Genomic DNA, 19,588 nt, shown 5'->3' with positions numbered 1-19,588 from the left:
ATGCTCCAGCTTTGTTCTCTTTCTCAAGATTGTTTTGACTATTTGGGGTCTTTTGTGTTTCCATACACATTTTAGACATACTTTGTGAATGGGTATGTGAAGAATGCCACTGGTATTTTGATAGGGATTGCATTGAATCTGTAAACTGATTTGGGTGGTGTGAACATTTTAACAATATTAATCCTTCCAATCCATGAACACAGTATATCTTTCTATTTGTTAGTGTTGTCTTCAATTTCTTTTTTTTTTTAATATTTATTTATGTGGTTGCTCTGGGTCTTAGCTGCAGCAGGTGGGCTCCTTAGTTGCAGCTCGCTGGCTCCTTAGTTGCGGCTCACCAGCTTCTTAGTTGCAGCAGGCACGTTCCTTCGTTGTGGCATGCAGGCTCCTTAATTGTGGCATATGAACTCTTAGTTGTGGCGTGCATGTGGGATCTAGTTCCCTGACCAGGGATCAAACCCAGGCCCCCTACATTGGGAGCCCGGAGTCTTAACCACTGTGCCACCAGGGAAGTCCCTCATCTTCAGTTTTTTTCATCAGTGTCTTACAGTTTTCTGAGCATAGGTATTTTACCTTTTTAATTAGATTTATTCCCAGATATTCTTTTTAATGCAATTGTAAATGGGATTGTTTTCTTACTTTCTCTTTCTGACAGTTCTTTGTTAGTTTATAGAAATGCAACAGATTTCTGTATATTAATTTTGATGTTGCAACTGTACTGAATGCATTTATTAGTTCTAATAGTTTTTTGGTGGTGTCTTAAGGATTTTTTATGTATAGCATCATGTCATCTGTAAACAGTGACAGTTTTATTTCTTCCTTTCCAATTTGGATTACTTTTATATATTTTTCTTCTCTGATTGCTCTGGCTAGGACTTCCAATACTATGTTAAATAGAATTGGTGAGAGTGGGCATCCTTGTCTTGTTCCTGATCTTAGAGGAAACACTTTCAGTTTTTCACCATTGAGTATAATGTTAGCTGTGGGCTTATCATATATGGCCTTTATAATGTTGAAGCAGGTTGCCTCTATACCCATTTTGTTGAGAGTTTTTATCATAAATGGATGTTGAGGACTTCCCTGGTGGCACAGTGGTTAAGAATCTGCCTGCCAATGCAGGGGACACGGGTTCAAGCCCTGGTCCGGGAAGATCCCACATGCGTGGAGCAACTAAGCCCGTGCACCACAACTCCTGAGCCTGCACTCTAGAGCCCGCAAGCCACAACTACTGAAGCCCGTGTGCCTAGAGACTGTGCTCCACAACAAGCCACTGCAATGAGAAGCCCACGCACTGCAACAAAGAGTAGCACCCGCTTGCTGCAACTAGAGAAAGCCCACGTGCAGCAATGAAGACCCAACGCAGCCAAAAATAATAAATAAATTAAAAATAAATTTTTTAAAAAAGGATGCTGAATTTTGTCAAAAGATTTTTCCACATCTATAGAGATGATCATATGATTTTTATTCTTCAGTGTGTTGATGTGGTGTATCACATTGATTAATTTGTGGATATTAAGCCATCCTTGCATCCCTGGGATAAATCCCACTTGATCATTGTGTATGATCCTTTTAATATGTTGTTGGATTTGGTTTGCTAATATATTATTGAGGATTTTTTAAATCTATGTTCGTCAGGGATATTGGCCTATAATTTCCTTTTCTGTAGTGCCTTTGTTCCTTCATTTGGAACATATTCCTCTGTAGCCTCATTTGCCTAATTCTCTGTTTTTATTTCTGTGTCTTAGGCAGGTCAGTTATGTTTCCTGATCTTGGAAAAGTGGCTTCTGTTGGAGATGTCCTATGTGACCCAGCAGCGCACTCCCCTCTGGTCACCAGAGCTATATGCTCTAGGGCTGCCCTCTGTGTGGGCTGCAAGGGCCCTTCTGTTGTGGCAGGGCCTGCTACTGTGGGCACACTGGTAGATGGGGCTGGCCCCTGGACCAGTTGGCTGCCAGACCTTGTCTCACGCAGAGGGTGCAGGCTCACTGGTGAGTGGGGCTGTGTGGGGCACAGGGGATCCCAGGTCTGGTGCCAACCGCCAACCTGCTGGTGGGTGGGGCTGGATGCCTACACACCTGGCTGTTCAGCCTACTGGCTGGTGGGCAGGTAAGCCCCCAGCACTAACGGGTACAGTTGGTTTAATGTTCTAGTGCTGCCATCTGGAAATTCTTAATAACTTTTTAACAAGGACCTCTGCATTTTCAGTTTGCATGGGGCCCTGCAAATTATGCAGCTGGTTCTGGTTCCAGGGACACTCAGCTGATACAATGCACAAAGACCTGGGTCGTGAGCACGGCCCTAAGGAAAAATGCTGACGGGGAGACCCAGGTGCCTTCTCTGCTCCCACAGCAGCTTCCAGCACCCAGGAGGCAAGAACACCCGCTGGACAGGGAACATGGGACTGGGGTTCCAGCAGACAGGCAGGAGCACGCTCCAGGGATATGTTGGGTCTACTCCCCAGCAGGCCTTGAGCTCTGGCCTAGAGCTCCGCAGGGGAAACTCCACTAGTGTCCAGTGCAGGATCCACCCCTAGGCACAGTGCTGGACCTTCGGCGGTGCCCCCATCCCATTGCTGATTGGACTAGAACAGCACCTGACCCAGACTGGACCAATTAGATTCTGACTCCTGGATTCTGCTCATTGGTCAGCACCTCTGAAGCCTGGAAGGACCAGTTCACTGCTACTGACCAAGAGAGGCAGTGTGTCTCACACGTGTTCTAGAGGCCTGGCTACTTGTCACCCTCAGTCCCACTGTGACCCCCATCTTCCAACCCAAACTCTGGGGTTGCTCCCTGAAAGGCTCCCTGAGGCCCTTCGAGGTGTGCACCACAGGAGGGCCCTGGGGCGGCAGCCCCCACCGCACGGAGGAAATGAGCAGGCTTGAAGCAGGAGGTCGCTTTATTGAGAAGAAGGCCAGTGGTCAGGTGGAGGTGGGAGATTGGAGGGGAAGGGAGAATGCAGTCCCGGGGTGGGGGACGGGTGGGCGCCAGCTGGCAGCATCACAAGTCCCGGGCTGACCTGTTCGGGTCCCGCTTGTCCTGGGCACTGGTCTTGCGCAGCAGGATGCTTGGGCTGAAGGCGGCCCCCGGCGGCCGGTGGCGGACCACGTGCCGGTACGACGTGGCCAGGCAGTCGAAGTAGTTAATGTTGAGCTTCCGGGCAATATGACGGCCGAGGTATTCCATTTGCTGTGCGAGCGGGTGGCGGTCAGCTCTTGCCCGAACAAGAGCTGCGCCGGAGGAGTCCCCTCCCCTTGGCCAGACCGCACCTCCAGCCCTGCCCGTCAGCCCCGGCGCCCTCTCCGCCGGCTCCCAGCTCGAGGGCCTGGGCCAGGACCCCGCTGTATGCACTGGCCCTATCTTAAGACCCTAAACAGTGGCTGGCGTCATGTTGAACCAAGGAGGGGAAGGGGGCGTGTCTGGGACCCCGTGGCCGGCTGGAAGGGACCCACCTCGTAGCGCTTCGACAGCTGCACCAGCACCAGCGGCTCCAGCTTGTGGCCGCACAGAACCAGCTGGAAGAAGCACCTTCCGTAGGCTGGCAAGGGGCAAGCCGCTCAGCCCCAGGTCTCTGGAGAGCCGGGGGCGGGGGCTCCGGGGGCGGGGGCTCCGGGGGCGGGGGCTCCGGGGGCGGGGCTTGGGCCAGTTGTCTGCTCCTCCCCATTCCACGTGGCTTCCCCTTCCCCTGCACGCCATCCCCCCCCACCCCCGGCCGCGGCCCGCCCCGTGCGTCACCATCGGAGCTGAGCGCCATGCGCACGTAGACCAGGTGAATGGGGCCCTGACACACGGTGCGGCCCTGGATGGAGAAGTGGTACACGCCGCGCTCGTGGTTCAGCACCAGGCGGCGCCGCGGTAGCGACGAGATCATGAGCCACAGGCCGACGCCCACGCCGTAGGCAGGGAAGCCCCAAGTCTCCTGCTTCTGCACCTGTGGGCGCCGCGGGGACTTTCTGAGCCGCCGCGGGACCCGGGGGCGGGGCACCGAGTGGGGGTCCGGCCCCCAGGGTAGGAAGGCCGTGGGGGGCGGGCCCAGCTCAGACCTCGCTCACAAGCCCGAAGCTGACGAGGAGGAAGCAGACGATGAAGAGCAGCGTCCCCTTCCACAGCGTGTCCAGGTAGTACTCGAGCACGAAGACTGGGGGCGGCGCGGCAGGGGCGCGTGAGGATACCGGGCCCCTGCTCGCAGCCCGAGGTGGAAGTGCCAGGGCTTGGGCCCGGAACTGCCCGCCGCCCGCAGGGCCCGGGGCCGCTGTCAGGGTCCAGCCTGCAGTTCCAGCGCTCACGCAGGCCGCAGCCGGCCGGGCCCCGCCCCGTTCAGATTCCAGTCCCCGCCCCGCGTCCCCGCTCCGCCGGGTTCTGGTCCCGTCGCAACTGAGTGTCGCCCTCACCGTTGGGCTGCTGCTGCGTGAACGGGTAGAAACTGTTGTTCTTGAGGCGCTTGGCCAGGTTGCGCTCGGTGCAGAAGAGCCCTTGGGCCCAAAGCTGGAAGGGCTTGCTGCCGGAGGTCGTAGGCAGGCCGCTGACCCGGCCCTTGGGGGCCTGGGTCGGGTACAGACCGTCAGCTGTGCGGCTCGCCTGTTGCCACTGCCCACTGCTCACAGCCACACTCATACCTGGGAGAATAAAGCCTTCAGGGTTGCGGTCCAGGAAGGAGCAGTTCTCAGGCGAAGGCAGGGGAGCGACACCAAGTGGCGGTCTAGGCTGGGCTACGCTGGGTTCTAGAAGCTCTGGGCGGCGGGTTCTAGAAGGGGCCGTCCTGTTGATCATCCCTTCTCCAGGGAGTCGCCCGGCCCGGCCCTGCGGTGGGCGTGCACTTCCCCCGCTAGTCCCCACCCCACTGGAGGCCCCCTGTACAGCCTGGTTCACAGTCCTGGCCTGAAGGGTGGGGTAGTGGGGCATCCCAGGCCTGAGCTGGAGAGGAATCTGTAGGCAGGTGCCCCACAACGAGCCCCGTAGCTGAGCATGGCCTCCCCTTCTCCATTGCCGCCTCTGCCTGGGTCCGAGCCTCATATACAATCACAGACATCTCACCTTAGTGTCCCTGAGAGTGGAAAGCGCGCACACACACACACACACACTCTCTCTCTCTCTCTCTCTCTCTCTCTCTCTCTCCAAGATTTGAGCCCAGGATTGAGCAGGCAAGGCACAGCCACAGACTGACTCAGGAGCCCTGGGGGGCTGCCCCCAACGCCACAACACACAGGTTCTGGGCCAGTTCTAGCCCCAAGTAGTTCCCTCAGGGACAACCCCTAGCCTCTCACTGGGATACCAAAGACCACACATGAGTTCCTAAAAATGTTTTATTGTAACAAAATGCTCACACATTCAAAAATGGGAAAGGGGTCAGGGCAGGGCTGGCTGGCTGGAGCTGCCTAGCTGGGAGGGGGGAGACTGGTGAGCAGCTGCTGCAGGCACCACTGGACTTCCTCTGGGCCCCTGTAGGCCCGCTTCAGGCCCCGGGGAAGGCAGCGGCAGGACTCCAGGTTGAGGTACAGCAGACCTGGGCAGTTGCTGATCACAGAGCTGTGGGAGCAGTGCAGGCCATGGGAGATTGAGCCACTGGCCCCAAGAAGACCCAGGCACAGCATGGCTGAGCTAGTCTAAGGAGCCCTCTCTACCCTTGCACCGCAGCTGGTTCTGCCGCCTACAGCCATCAAAGCCCAAGCCCAGTACCCTTGGTGTCCCTAAGGCCAACCCCAGGCAGGGGCTGGGCCAGTATGGGCTCCCTTTTCAGACCCCTGGAGCTGGCAAGCCAGGCAGGACAGGGGATCAAGCCATACTGGCTCCAAGGAACTGGCGGGGGTGGGGATGCTGACCTGACTGTGCTTGGTGTGACCCGGGTGCCCCGGAGGTTGAGGGAGCACAGTGCCAGGTGCGAGCCCCCAGGGGTGCCTGAGAAGGAAGCTAAGGCCTGCTCCAGGTCCTTCTCACTGAAGCCCTGGCCACTCAAGTCCAGCTCCTGCAGAGTGTGGCACCACTTCTGAGTTAACAGAAGGCTGCCCTTCTTGGCTAGAGTCAGCCGGTCTGACATGCCATACAGGCCCAGGTGAAGCTGCTCCAGCTCTGGAGGTGAGAGGAATGGGCATGAGCTGTGGGGTGGGCAAGAATTCCCACATCCCACCTGCCCAGCCACCACCCGGGGAGTGCTTACCCTGACATGGAAGATCATGCAGGCCAGCAGGTGTGATTCGAGCACAGCCACGGAGATCCAGCAAGCGCAGGTGAGGGGAACCGTGGAGCAGGCGGTCCAGGACCTCGTTGCTCACAAAGTTGCAGGTGGAGCTGGCAAGGCAGAGCTCCTCGAGGCTGGGGAAGCCTGGGCCAGGAGTCGTCGCTCGCCCGGAAGGCTTGGGCAGCCACATCAGGTTCAGCAGCCGCAACACCTGGGAGCGAGGCCCAGGCTGCAGATGGGGAGGGGGGTGACAGGTGGAAGAGGTGGGGCGGCAGGTACCTGCAGCTGGGGGCAGCCTTTCTGCAGGGCCTCGACAGGCAGCTGGAGGGGAGTGTTGTTGTGGTTGAGGCCGGTGCTCACCTCCAGGAGCTGGAGTCGTGGGCAGCAGCCGCCCTGGAGAGGAGGGGGAGAGGTGGGGCTGGAGGCCTGGCAGCCCTGGCTCAGCCCCCAGCTCTGCTTCTGCCCGTGACCAACCTACCAGCAGCGCACCCAGGACAGCTGTCGTCTGGGAGCCATAGGTCAGCCACAGCTTCCGCATTCGGGGCCCCGCCTCCTCCAAGAAGCTTACCACAGCCGTGGACTCCACCTGGAGACCCAGCACAGAGGGACCGGTCAACTCAGCCCGGGCTTCCTTGGGGCCCCTGGGGACTCCTGGGCTCACCACGGAGTGCTGTATGTCCAGGCTGTGGAGCTGGGGGCAGGCTTTGGCTAGCATGGTCAGAGTGTCAGGGGTCACACCGTGGCAATCGGAAAGCTTGAGGAAGGTGAGCCGGGGACAAGACTCGCTAACCAGCTGTGGAAGACAGAGGGCCAGTTGGGGCTGGGGGAGGGCAGGCTGTGGTCCACAAGGGAAACAGACCAATGGCTGGTGCCCACCGCACTTCACTGCCTCAGCAATGGTCTCCTTCCTGGCCGTGCCAGGCCTACCTGGGTGCTCCCACCTCTCACACCTCCCTGCTGGAAGACACGCCAGGAAAGGAGAACCGAGCAGGCATCTTCATGGGGCATCGTTGGGCCCCACAGTACCTGACCCACTCCCTGGTGGGTAACCCCAGAATGTCATGGCTGGCGTGCAGGGCAGCCTCGAGCTCTCACCTTCAACACAGGGTGTACCTGGGACTTCCAGTGGATGAGAGTCAGCCTCTGGAGCTGTGAGAACCTGGGCCGACAGCAAAGACAGAGCTGCACAGTGTTCCCACACTGCCCCTTCTGCCAGCCTTCTCCCCACCCATCACCTTCGTGCAGGGATGCAGGAGGGGGCCTGGGGCTTTCACACAACACACAAGGGGAATGAGGGGATAAGAAAAAGATGGAACTGCTCACCGACTGGGCATAAGCCACTCCAGGGAAGCAAGAAGCTTCTTCTCAGTCTTGGTCCCACTCTTGGCGGAGCGGCCAGTCAGCGGGGGTGACAGGGTGAGTGTGTGCCAGAGCGCTGGCTGGGAGGCGGCCTCGTGCCAGCGGCGGCACACGCGTGCAGCCCTGGGAGAAAATCTCTCCTGAGGGGCCGGGCCTTTTGTGGTCGATGCTCGCCCTCACTGGCTGTCGCTATGGGGTTTTCTAAGAGGAGGGACCTGCCCCCCGCCAACTCTCAGAACGCTGCGGACCCCTCAGTTCAAAGTCGGGCCCCTGGGATTCCAACTGGACGCCCTGAGAGACTGCGCTCCCTGGGACGCGTGTGTGGGCGCTCAGCCACCCGCTGAGTGCCTAAGAGGTCAGCCTGAGACCCGGCGCTGTGCGCGATGGTCCTGGGGTACCTGCCAAGGAAGGGTATAGGCCCATCCGCCGCCACCAGCAGCCCGAAAATCTGCAGCAGGATTTCCAAGGGAATGCGGTCGCCCCAGCCCGGGTCGGGCTCCTGGTGCGGTGCGGGTGCGGGTGCGGGTGCGGTCCTGGCCTTGGCCTTGGCCTTGGCCTCAGCGGCGCGGGCCCCGTGGAGCCGCAGCAGCTGAGCACGGCGGGCGGCGCGCCTCTGAGCGCGGGGGCGGGCGGGCCCCGGGCCTGGCAACACGAGCAGCATGCTGTCCGACTGCAGCAGGTGGTAACCGGAGCCGCTCGGCGCCAGCCGATCCCACCACCAGTCCTCCGCCGAGCGGCTCCGCGCCCCGGCCAGCGGCAAGATCCGGACCCTTTGCCGGGCCCGCCGGGCCGCACCCGGAGCCATAGCCACTCGCTGCCTTCCGAGTTCCGCCCGGGGGAGCGGAAGAGGCGGCTCCTGCGGCGGAAGGGGTGGGGCCGGCGGGGGCGCGGCTTGCCTCGGGGGGCGGGGTCAGGGCCCCGGGCAGGCCCTCCCGCCCCTGGACTCCCCACCCGATTTCCGGAGCGGTATATCAGGCGCTGGGGCGCGCCGGCGGGTGGTTTCTCCGAGTCCCGGCGGGTGAGTTGGAGTCCTCGCTCCCGCTCGGCTGCGTTTTGCGGCCCCACCGGTTCTGGGCTGGGGCCTCGACCCTGGGCCGGAGGCGGCGCCCTCGAAGTGGGGCGGGACGGCCGGTCGCCAGGTCAGGGAGCGCGCGTGTTCAGGACCGGGAGGCGCAGGCACCCCAGCGTACCGGTCGGCTCTCCGCCGCCCCGCTGACGCAGCGAGGGGCGGTGCCCGCCGCGGCCACACCCCCAGCCCCGACTTGGCTCCGGCTGTCTTCGGGTCTCGCAGAAGCCGCAGAGGTGTGCTTGGCGCCCGAGAGGTGGACCTGTCCCGGAGTCCTTGTCCCGTATCCGTGGGGGGGGGGGGGGGGAGTACTCTGGCGGCCTCGGTAGTTCACACCCGAAGATCATCTCCCTCTTTCATCATCCTCTCCTGGGCTTCGGCGCCTTCTTGCTTCCCTGCCTGCCGGCCTTTGCTGTGTCGTGACCCCGGCACAGGCTGCCGGTGTGCTTGGTCCCTTCTTCTCCCCATCCCCCACCCCCGGCATCCCCCCAGTTTCCCTGGCCTTGGCCGTCTGGTCCTCTCCTGACGATGGTTCTGTGTCTCTCCCTTGTGATTCTGCACACATGTTTCTTTCTTTCAAGGTAGACGAAGCCTTCAGTTCCCGGAGGAGCCGAAGCGTCTTTTTTGGACCTAGGTGGGGAAAGAAGAGCTGGTTGTGACCTCTGCCCTGTCCTGAAGGCTCCAGCCTTGGGCTAAATGGCGGCACCCCCGCTGGGCCGTCTGGTGCTGACCCACGTTCTGGTAGCCCTCTTTGGCATGGGCTCATGGGCTGCTATCAACGGGATCTGGGTAGAGCTGCCTGTTGTGGTGAAAGACCTCCCCGAGGGTGAGTTCATGGGGGCAGGGGGCGAGGCTGCGTGCGGGGGAGGTGGCTTGCAGCTGCTCTCTGGCCCTGCGCATCCCGCCCGACACGCTTCCTCCTTTTTTTCCTTGCAGGTTGGAGTCTCCCCTCCTACCTCTCTGTGCTTGTGGCGCTGGGGAACCTGGGTCTGCTGGTGGTGACCCTGTGGAGGCGGCTGGCCCCGGGCAATGGCGAGAGGGCCCCCATCCAAGTGGTGCAGGTGCTGAGCGTGGTGGGCACGGCCCTGCTGGCCCCTCTGTGGCCCCATGTGGCAACAGTGGCGGGGCAGGAGCACTCCGTGGCCTTCCTGGCTCTCTCCTTCGTGCTGGCGCTGGCCTGTTGTGCTTCGAATGTCACTTTCCTGCCCTTCCTGAGCCGCTTGCCACCTTCCTTCTTGCGGTCCTTCTTCCTGGGTCAGGGCCTCAGTGCCCTGCTGCCCTGTGTGCTGGCCCTAGTGCAGGGTGTGGGTCGCCTCGAGTGCCCACCAACCCCCACCAATGGCACTCCTGGGCCCCCCATTGACTTCCCAGAGCGTTTTCCTGCCAGCACTTTTTTTGGGGTCTTGTCCGCCCTATTAGTCGTTTCAGCTGCCGCCTTTCAGGGTCTCCTGGTGCTGTTGCCGTCACCACCGCCTGTACCCGCAGGAGGCCCAGGGCCTGGCCTGCAGGTGGGAGCCCCAGGAGTGGAGGAAGAGGAAGAGGCCTCACCCCTGCAGGAGTCTCCCAGCAAGGCGGCAGGCACCACCCGCAGCCCAGAACCTGCGGCCCATCGGCTGCTCTCCACCCGTGGTGTCTGCCTGCTGGGCCTGCTGGCCGTCACCAACGCTCTGACCAATGGTGTGTTGCCTGCTGTGCAGAGCTATTCCTGCTTGCCCTATGGGCGCCCAGCCTACCACTTGGCCGTGGTGCTGGGCAGTGCCGCCAACCCCCTCGCCTGCTTCCTGGCCATGGGTGTTCTATGCAGGTATGTGGGCAGCCCAGGCCACTCAGGGTGGGACTTAGGGATGAGAGCCTGAGCCTGAGCCCTGAGTTTTTGCTCACCCCTGGCAGGTCCCTGGCAGGGCTGGGCAGTCTCTCCCTGCTGGGCATGCTCTTTGGGGCCTACCTGATGGCGCTGGCAATCCTGAGCCCCTGCCCACCTCTGGTGGGCACCTCTGCAGGGGTGGTCCTTGTGGTAAGTATGTTGGGGACAGTGAAGCAAAGAGGGGGGCAGTAGGGAGGGGGTTCACTGTAGAGCGGGGGCATCTCACGCTCAGCCTGCTACTGTGTCCACCTTCCCAGGTGGTGTCGTGGGTTCTGTGTCTCGGCGTGTTCTCATACGTGAAGGTGGCTTCCAGCTCCCTGCTGCATGGGGGGGGCCAGCAGTCGTTGCTGGCAGCTGGCGTGGCCATCCAGGTGGGCTCTCTGCTCGGCGCCGTGGCCATGTTCCCTCCCACCAGCATCTACCACGTGTTCCGCAGCGGGCAGGACTGTGTGGACCCCTGTGGCCCCTAAGCCTGAGCAGGTGGGGACTCCGCTCCACTCCACTTGTCTTCAGGTTGGGGTTGCCACAGTGCCTGCGTGCCTACAGCCCAGGGAGGCCCACCCTACAAGCAGCCTGCTCACGGATGCCTGCGTACTCCACAGGAGAACCTGGCACTGCAGGCCAGGGTTGGGACCACAGAACAGGCTCGGAGCCAGGGCCCGGCTGGGGATGTGGATTTGGCCCAGGCCCAGGACCTGTGTGTGATTTGTACAATAAAGCGTGTTTATTTCATGAGTTAGAGCTAACCCTAGGAACAACTCTTGCCGTGTAGATACACCTCTCTTGAGCTAGAGCAGTAGCCTGACCTGTTCAACAGGGGCCTGTCCCACTCACTGGGGCACTCATAGATCCTGGGGGTCATGGAACCTCCTCCTAAACACAGATGCACATACAGAACTGCCCAGAGGGAGGGTGAAGGCCAGCCCCCAGGGCCTGGAGTGTAGGCCAAGGACCCACACAGGCCATGCTATGGCAGTCAGAGGCTGTGTGGTGGGCCGAGCCAGCCAGGCACGAAGGTCAGGCCGCATGGGCTGCCTCGTAGTCGCTGCCTTTGTGGCCTGGGTGTGGCACACTTACCCGCTGCTTTATGGGAGGATCCTACTGGGGGATTTGTGCCAGGGGCTTGTTGCCAGGTCCTGGCACAGAAAGGGCTCAGCGAGTGGGACTTAGAATCTGAGACCGGGGTGTGAGGGTCCATCCGATCTTGGGATTCTTCTGCCCAAGAACGTGGTCCCCTCCCCGAAACCACCAGCCTCGTTTGTAGCTTCTGTGATCAAACCTGCAAAGGCCCCAAACCCTTTCTTCACACGGCCGGACAGTGACTGCCTTCCCCCTGGGCTGCTGGCGGGCGGCTCTGAGCGGCCCACGCTCTGTTCCCACCCTGGGACAGCAGTCCAGGCCTTTGCTCGTTGGTGTCTGCAGGGAGCTCAGCACCAAACACAGGCTGTCCTGCACCGGGGGCTACCCCCACAGGACTGGTGGGGACTGGAGTGCGCCCCCAGCCAGGAGGGCCGGGAGGATCTGAGAGGGGGTTCAGACGGGGGCTGCCGCGGGGCCGGGGCCTGGGCTTCTGCCGCCGCCGCCTCTGTGCCTCCTGGGCAGGTGGGGAGCAGAGGCCTGGGGGGGGACACCTGAGCCGTGAGCCACTGTGACTGGCGTGGTACCGAGAGCCCATTCTCACAGGCAATGAGCCCCGCTTCCACAGGGGGCCCTGCAGCTGCCAGGGGCCAGGCGTGGGCCCCGGGAGGAGCGGCTCCTGCCCTGCTGGCCAGCTCTCTCCGGATGCCCTTTCTAAGCTTCTAAAGCCGGTTGTCCTTGACTCGGGCTGCACGGAGTCTTCTCGGGGTCTTCCTCCCTGGCCTTGGCGGGACCGGCTGAGCTGAGGGACTTCCTGGCGGGAGAGAAAGATCCCCAGGCCTTGACCCCGCATCAGGCATATGGTGGGACCAGGCTCCCAACTGGCCCAGACAGAGCCCAGCCCTTAAGGTAGAAGGCCACCGCTCTCCAGGGCGCTAACCACCCGGCCCCCTGACCTGATAGGGCTGGGGAGGGGGGCGCTGGCAGGCGGGTGTGAGCTGTGGAAGCCACCTCTGGAGAGTGGGAGGGAGGAGGCCGAGGGCGTGTCGGGGGTGGCGTGGCCCCGGGCCTCCGCGTGCCCTCCCCTGGCCTCTCTGACGCTGCCCTCACCCCTCCCCAGCCCACCCTGGGGCCGGAGGCTGGTGGAGCCTCCCCCCAGTTCCTTCCTGCCTTCCCTCACGTTGGGCGTCTGTGGAGCCTCCCCTGCCGGCATGTGTGTCTGCGCCACGTATGCCAGGCGTGAGGGCCCCGGGAAGCAAGGCACGGTCTCCCGAAGTGGAGGGGAGGGGTGGCGTGGCGTGGCGTGGCGTGGTCTTGAGCCCCGGAGGCCAGGACCGCAGGGGTGGCTTGAAGGAGCCCCTGCCCTTTGTTGTCTCCAGGGCGTCCGGTCAGCTCCCCGAAGGGAACAAGGCAGGAGCCCAAACAACCAGGGGAGGAAGACGCCTCGGGGCCAAGTCCTAGAGAGCTGCCGGCACGCCCTTCCTCTCGCGTCCAGGCCTGAGGCCAGTGGCCGGGAAACAGCGCGGCCCACCACGCCAGCCCCTCAGAGCTGAGCGTCCCCCCAGGGCCCTATCCGGGCACGCACACCTCCAGCTGGACAGCAGCTGGCCAGCCACTCAAGCTCACAGCCCTACCCAAAGGGTCTCTCAGGCCCGGGGTGGTGAGGAACTTGAAGGAGACCCCAGAAGGGAGGCGGTGTCCAAGGCAGGACCGAAGGCACCGTCCCCAGAGCGGAGCCCCGGGCCCTCTGTGGTCCGTGGCTCAGGTTCTCTCGAAACCAGAGAAGAGCCAGCCAGGGTGTGCCCTGCCACGTGCAGCCCCTCCGCAGGTGTGTGGCCACTGCGGCCACTCCCCCAAGACGGAGAGGGACGAGGCTCACCGGCTCTGGCTGAGCAAGTAGGGTTGGGGCCTTCACCTTCCTTCAGTCCTGGCTTCGTCAGCCCACCGGGGTCCCTAGGCAGGGGTGGGTTCCGACGCAGGCATGAGTGTGACAACACCTGGGTGAGGGGACGGTCACACCCCTCATCTGCGCCTGTTCAGAGCCCCGCTGCCTGACTTGGGGTCAAGGGATGAGTCCTTTCAGGGGCTCCCTCTCCTCCATGGATTCAAAGGGACCTTCTCGCTTCCATGGGGAGTGGGGCCAGAGGATGGGAGTGTGGGAGTGACGGCCTCTGGTGAGGGAGCGGGTGCAGGTCATCAGCAATTCCGGAATCGGCCACTCTCGGACCAGGCCCACACTGTCTTGGGGTGCTGCCCACCTCAGTGGGGCCACATGCTCTCTACTGCACTTTCCAGGGGCTCAGAGGCCCCTATCGTTCTAGTGGGCTGTCAGTCACAGGCCCCTGCCTTCCACCCTTTGGCTGGGTGGGTGCCTGGCTAATCCAGCTGTGGTGCCCACCCTCCTGCCCATGGTGATTGAACTGGGAACCCTGGCCCTGGGGAGCAAGTCAGGCTCTAACAGAGATTTGTCTTGGGGGTGTCGGTCATCCCAAGAGCTATAAAAAATACCCAGACTACTCAGGGTGCACGCCAGAGGATGAAGGCGTCCCAGAGGCAAGCAGAGCGAAGGGTGGAGAGGCAGAACTTGGAGAGCATTCTGGGATCTCCTGGATCCAGCTGTCCCCGAAGCTGAACCCTTTGGACTTGCAAGTTACGTGGGCTCACAATTTCTTGCTTAAGTTGAGTTGGTTCTTGTCTGTCACAGCTACAGGAGTTGTGAAATCCTCTTTCGTCTCCTCTCTGAAGCATTTAGGACTGTTCAGACCTTGCATGCACAGCACTGGTTAATCTTTCCTTGCCTGGGAGAGAGTCGGTCATTCTCTTGGAGACTCTCCCTGTCGTACTCCCCATGACCCTTCCGTCTCCCAGGCCCCCACCTCCAGCTCCTGACCAGGGTGCTTCCCTGACCCACTTCCAACCTGCGTAGAAGAGTCTCCTGGACATCTGACCCTCTCAGAACACCTCAAACCAGGCCAGTGGGGGAAGAAGGCAGGACCACCCGGGAGAAGGTTTCTGGCTGCGTAACTGTATGAGCTAAATGAAAGGCAAGTGGCAAACCAGCCTGGAAATTCCCCTCGTTTTGCAAGAGAGGCAGGAAAGCTGAGCTCTTTAGAAAGCAGATTGCAAAAGATTCCCTACCTGATCCCTCGTTGACACCTCCGAGCCAGCCCTTGATATTCCCTTTGAAAAACATTCTGTGGACAGCACCCTCTGAGAGCGCTGAGCGGGAGCACTGAGTGGGTATGTGTTGTGGCCGGGGAGACCAGGGCGCCAATTCTCTAAAGGCAAGTCGTGGGGAAGGCAGCTCCTCAGCGCCCCGCCCCCTGCTGCAGGTGTCCATACTGCCCGTGCCCCCCCACCCCACCCCCACACTGACTTAAGCCAGAGGGATGCAAAGAGATGCTGAGGCCAGGGTGCTCGGGCTCCAGGGCCAGTTAGCACGTGGGCTTGAACATCCAGAGAGGAAAAGCAGGCAGATCCACAGACGAAGGTGTCTGCTCTCTGTTGCACTGCAGGTCCTGGCAAGGGTGGTTAGGCAGGAAAAAGAAACAAAAGGCATCCAGATTGGAAAAGTAAAACTATCTCTATTCTCAGATGATGCGATTTTTTTTTTTAATGATTTTCTTCTTTCTTTTTTTATAAATTTATTTATTTATTTCTGGCTGTGTTGGGTCTTCGTTTCTGTGCGAGGGCTTTCTCCAGTTGTGGAGAGAGGAGGCCACTCTTCATCGCGGCGCGCGGGCCTCTCACTGTCACGGCCTCTCCCGTTGCGGAGCACAGGCTCCAGACGCGCAGGCTCAGTAGTTGTGGCTCACAGGCTTTGTTGCTCCGCGGCATGTGGGATCTTCCCAGACCAGGGCTCGAACCCGTGTCCCCTGCATTGGCAGGCAGATTCTCAAACACTGCGCCACCAGGGAAGCCCCTCTTTTCTTTTTTTTTCTTTTTTTTTTTTTTAATATTTATTTGGCTGTGCCGGGTCTTAGTTGTGGCACGCGAACTCTTAGTCGTGGCACGTGGGATCTAGTTCCCTGACCAGGGATTGAACCTGGGCCCCCTGCATTGGGAGGGCGGAGTCTTAGGCACTGAAACACCAGGGAAGTCCCTCAGAGGACACAATTCTATGTTTAGAAACTCATAAGGAGGGACTTCTCCAGTGGCGCAGTGGTTAAAACTCCGCACTCCCAGTGTAGGGGACCCAGGTTCGATCCCTGGTCAAGGAACGAGATGCCACGTGCCGGAACTAAGGAGCCTGCTTGCCTCAACTAAGACCCAGCACAACCAAATAAATAAATAAATATTTTTAAAAAGGAAAGAAAGAAACTCATAAGGAATCCACAAAAATCTATATTAGGACTAAAAAAACAAATTCAACCAAATTTTGCAGATTACAACATAGATATACCGAAAACAATCTCATAGAAAAAGAGATCAGATTTGTGGTCACCAGAGGCAAGGGGTGGGGGGAGGGGGAATTGGATGAAATTGGTCAAAAGGTACAAACTTCCAGTTATAAGTACTAGGTATGTAATGTACAACATGATTAACATAATTAACTGCTGAATGTTATATATGAAAGTTAAGAGTAAATCCTAAGAGTTCTCAGTACAAGGAAAAAAACTTTTTTTTCCTTTTTCTTTTATTTTGTATCTATATGAGATGATGGATGTTCATTAAACGTACTGAGGTCATCATTTCATGATGTATGGGAGTCTAATCATCATGCTGCACGCCTTACACAGTGCAAACATCAATTACATCTCAATAAAACTGGAAGAAAAAAAGAGCATTTGCGTTCAAAGCATATATGTATAGGGCTTCCCTGGTGGCGCAGTGGTTGAGAATCTGCCTGCTAATGCAGGGGACACGGGTTCGAGCCCTGGTCTGGGAAGATCCCACATGCCGCGGAGCAACTAGGCCCGTGAGCCACAATTACTGAGCCTGCGCGTCTGGAGCCTGTGCTCCGCAACAAGAGAGGCCGTGATAGTGAGAGGCCCGCGCACCGCGATGAAGAGTGGCCCCCGCTTGCCACAACTAGAGAAAGCCCTCGCACAGAAACGAAGACCCAACACAGCCAAAAGTAAATAAATAAATTAAAAAAAAAAAAAAAAAGCATATATGTATGTATGATAATATAAAAATATGTGGTCAGGGCTTCCCTGGTGACGCAGTGGTTGAGAATCTGCCTGTCAATGCAGAGGACACGGGTTCGAGCCCTGGTCTTGGAAGATCCCACATGCCGCGGAGCAACTAAGCCCGTGCGCCACAGCTACTGAGCCTGTGCGTCTGGAGCCTGTGCTCCGCAACGAGAGAGGCCGCGACAGTGAGAGGCCCGCGCACCGCGATGAAGAGGGGCCCCCGCTTGCCACAACTAGAGAAAGCCCTTGCACCAAATGAACTAAAAAAAAAAGAAAAAGAATAATGTTGGAGGAATCTCTCACAGTTCCCAATTACAAAACTTATTACAAAGCTACGCTACTTGAGGCAAGGTGGTGCTGGATAGTCAAGACACGTGGATCGATGGAATAGAATCACAGGTTCAGGATGAAACGCTTACATTTATGGTTGATGGATTTTTGGCAAGGTGCCAAGACAATTCAATGTTGAAAGAATAATCTTTTATACAACTGAATATCCACGTGCAAAAGAATGACGTTTGACCCCTACATCACACCATATACAAAAATTAACTCAAAAGTGGATCGTAGACAAATTTAAGAGTTAAAACTGAAATTCTTGGAATAAAACGTAGGATTAAATCTTAACAATCTAAAAGCATAAGCAACGAAAGGAAAATTAGATAAACTGGACTTTATCAAAGTTAAAAACTTCTGTGCTTCAAAGGACATGATCAGGAAACTGAAAGGACAATCCATGGAATGGGGGGAAATGTTTGCAAATCATCTATCTGATAAGGGACTTGTATCCAGAATATATAAAGCACTCTTACAGTGTTACAATAAAATGACAAATAACCCAATTAAAAATGGGCAAAATATTGAGTAGACATTTTGTAACCGAGCAGGACCCTACACACACACACACACACACACACACACACACACACACACACACACACACACACACACACACACACACACACACGTGTCCTCTGCCTGCCTCTTGTCTGTAGAAAAACTTTAGCATCCTAATCCTTCCCTGAGTTCTAAAGAGTAAATTTAATCAGAGAAGTGATAAAATGCAGAAAGAAAGGAAAACAGTCAAGCAAGACAAAATAATAATAGTGTAGCCATTAAAGTCAAGGACCTTTAGTTCCTCCTCAAGGACTATAGAGACTATTCTAAGCCATGTCCTTGAGCTGATCTGCAGATGCTGAAACCCACACCAGCTGGAAGACGTTAACTGTCTGCTGCCCACAAGCCCATAGACCTCAGACCGGTTGGAATAAGAAAGTTGATGATGTTGACTCCCGGTTACCTCACCACCAGCCAATCAGGAGAATGTCCACAAGCTGACCACTCACCGCACAACCCTGTCCCTCACCCTGTTTTTAAAAACCTTTCCCTGAAAGCCTTTGGGGGTTTGGGCCTTTTAAGCACTAGCTGCCTGGACTCTTTGCTTGGCGCCTGCATGAACTCTTTGTCTAAGTTTTTAAAAAATTGGTTTTACTGGGGACTTCCCTGGCAATCCAGTGGTTAAGACTCCGTGCTTCTGATGCAGGGGGTGTGGGTTCGATCCCTGGTCAGGGAATTAAGATTGCATGTGCCACGCGGCCAAAAAATTTTTTTAATTTGTTTTACTATCTTTGCATGTCACAGAAACAACCAAATCTTTTTGTCAGTTGCATCATTCTTATTTTGACCCTCATCAGACCTCTTTCATTTGAAAATGTTAGGTAGTAAATTAGCCACACCCACTGAGTCTCTCATCTTCTGTTTCACCTGAGGCTCTGCCATCAGCCACAGGAGAGAGACTAAGCCTTCAATGGAGGATAGCCCCAGAGTCCCTGAGAAAAAGTTGGGACCATGTCCTTCAAACTATTGACCTATCTGAGGATGGACATTCGGATGACCTTTGGATACCTCGAGGTGGATTCCCCATTTCCAGCCTCTCATGGAGAAGAAGCCCGTGCCTTGGACTGCTCACCCCAAACCCAGCTAACCAGAAACTGATAACAGGACAGCGTGAGCAGGTGAGGGAAATGCTTCCGTGGTCATTTGCCTGAACACCATTGATGTTGTTTCAATGCTCTGTTTCCTGGTATTAAAAAACAAAAATTCAACCAACTAAAATTTGAAGGTCTAATTGGTGTTACTGACCAATTAATGAATTAGGCAGCATGCTATCCAGCAAGTATAGGGGAGTTCCAAAGGGCTCCAGAAAGGGGAAGATTTTTAAAAGCAAGACAAAAAACTCATAAACAAAAAAGACGATGTCAGGCTTAGGTCACCTACTTATGGGGGATGGAAGGGGTCATTGTGGCGGATGACTTCCTCTTCCTCTGTGGGTGGCGAGGGCCCATGTGTCAGGTAACCTCATTGGTGCCGACCAGAGAATTCCTGACTGACCAGTTAAGACTGCATTTCTGGGGGAGGTTGAAGCCTCAGTGAGGGTTGCTGTTAAGCCCTGGTTTAGTGGCCTGGCTGAGCATATGTGATTCCCTTTGGGGGCTGTGGCTTTCTTTTTAACACTGGGTACATAAAGAAGCCCTTTCCCTCTCCTCAAGCTATCTGTAACCCATAGTCATTTAGTAGACTCTTTTTGTAAACTGAAACGCAGCCTTTTAAAATGACACCTGCGGGCTTCCCTGGTGATGCAGTGGTTAAGAATCTGCCTGCCAGTGCAGGGGACACGGGTTCAAGCCCTGGTCAGGGAAGATCCCACATGCCGCGGAGCAACTAAGCCCGTGCGCCACAACTACTGAGCCTGCGTGCCACAACTACTGAAGCCCGTGCGCCTCGAGCCTGTGCTCCGCAACAGGAGAGGCCACTGCAATGAGAGGCCCGCGCACCTCAACAAAGAGTAGCCCCCACTCGCCACAGCTAGAGAAAGCCTGCGCGCAGCAACAAAGACCCAATGCAGCCAAAATT

General features: G+C 57.6%; 3 protein-coding genes across 11 annotated transcripts; 1 reads left to right on the top strand and 2 right to left on the bottom strand.

The window, feature by feature from the left end:
* Positions 1-2,891: 2,891 nt before the first annotated feature.
* On the bottom strand, positions 2,892-4,901 carry TMEM249 (transmembrane protein 249; the record flags this gene model as incomplete). The annotated part of the gene is made up of 5 exons (XM_082600918.1): positions 2,892-3,188; positions 3,452-3,537; positions 3,735-3,930; positions 4,043-4,137; positions 4,391-4,901. 5 exons carry the CDS (start codon positions 4,899-4,901, stop codon positions 3,000-3,002), a joined length of 1,077 nt encoding a protein of 358 aa, XP_082457044.1. The 3' UTR covers positions 2,892-2,999.
* A 387-nt stretch (positions 4,902-5,288) lies between these two features.
* FBXL6 (F-box and leucine rich repeat protein 6) lies at positions 5,289-8,437 on the bottom strand. Of its 2 annotated transcripts, none has more exons than XM_082601652.1 (9): positions 7,932-8,437; positions 7,498-7,656; positions 7,270-7,333; positions 6,836-6,967; positions 6,653-6,760; positions 6,454-6,567; positions 6,154-6,385; positions 5,819-6,065; positions 5,289-5,525 (listed from the first exon to the last, which is right to left on the bottom strand). In XM_082601652.1, exons 1-9 carry the CDS (start codon positions 8,336-8,338, stop codon positions 5,375-5,377), a joined length of 1,614 nt encoding a protein of 537 aa, XP_082457778.1. In that variant the 5' UTR covers positions 8,339-8,437; the 3' UTR covers positions 5,289-5,374. The 2 variants fall into 2 exon arrangements, with proteins under 2 accessions (XP_082457778.1, XP_082457779.1); XM_082601653.1 differs by having other exon boundaries at positions 6,839-6,967.
* SLC52A2 (solute carrier family 52 member 2) lies at positions 8,432-11,250 on the top strand. 8 transcript variants are annotated; one of them, XM_082601660.1, is made up of 6 exons: positions 8,432-8,551; positions 9,181-9,425; positions 9,536-9,660; positions 10,042-10,403; positions 10,490-10,613; positions 10,721-11,069. In XM_082601660.1, exons 2-6 carry the CDS (start codon positions 9,296-9,298, stop codon positions 10,931-10,933), a joined length of 954 nt encoding a protein of 317 aa, XP_082457786.1. In that variant the 5' UTR covers positions 8,432-8,551; positions 9,181-9,295; the 3' UTR covers positions 10,934-11,069. The 8 variants fall into 8 exon arrangements, with proteins under 8 accessions (XP_082457786.1, XP_082457785.1, XP_082457787.1 ...); XM_082601659.1 differs by lacking the exon at positions 9,536-9,660 and having other exon boundaries at positions 10,721-11,250; XM_082601661.1 differs by lacking the exon at positions 9,536-9,660 and having other exon boundaries at positions 10,019-10,403.
* Positions 11,251-19,588: the final 8,338 nt, after the last annotated feature.

The sequence above is a fragment of the Mesoplodon mirus genome, assembly GCF_964341445.2.
Source record: "Mesoplodon mirus genome assembly, chromosome: 16".
In the NCBI taxonomy this organism is placed as follows: domain Eukaryota; kingdom Metazoa; phylum Chordata; class Mammalia; order Artiodactyla; family Ziphiidae; genus Mesoplodon; species Mesoplodon mirus.
The sequence above is the reverse complement of the archived record's forward strand: the minus strand, read 5'-3'. Positions and strand labels throughout refer to the sequence as shown.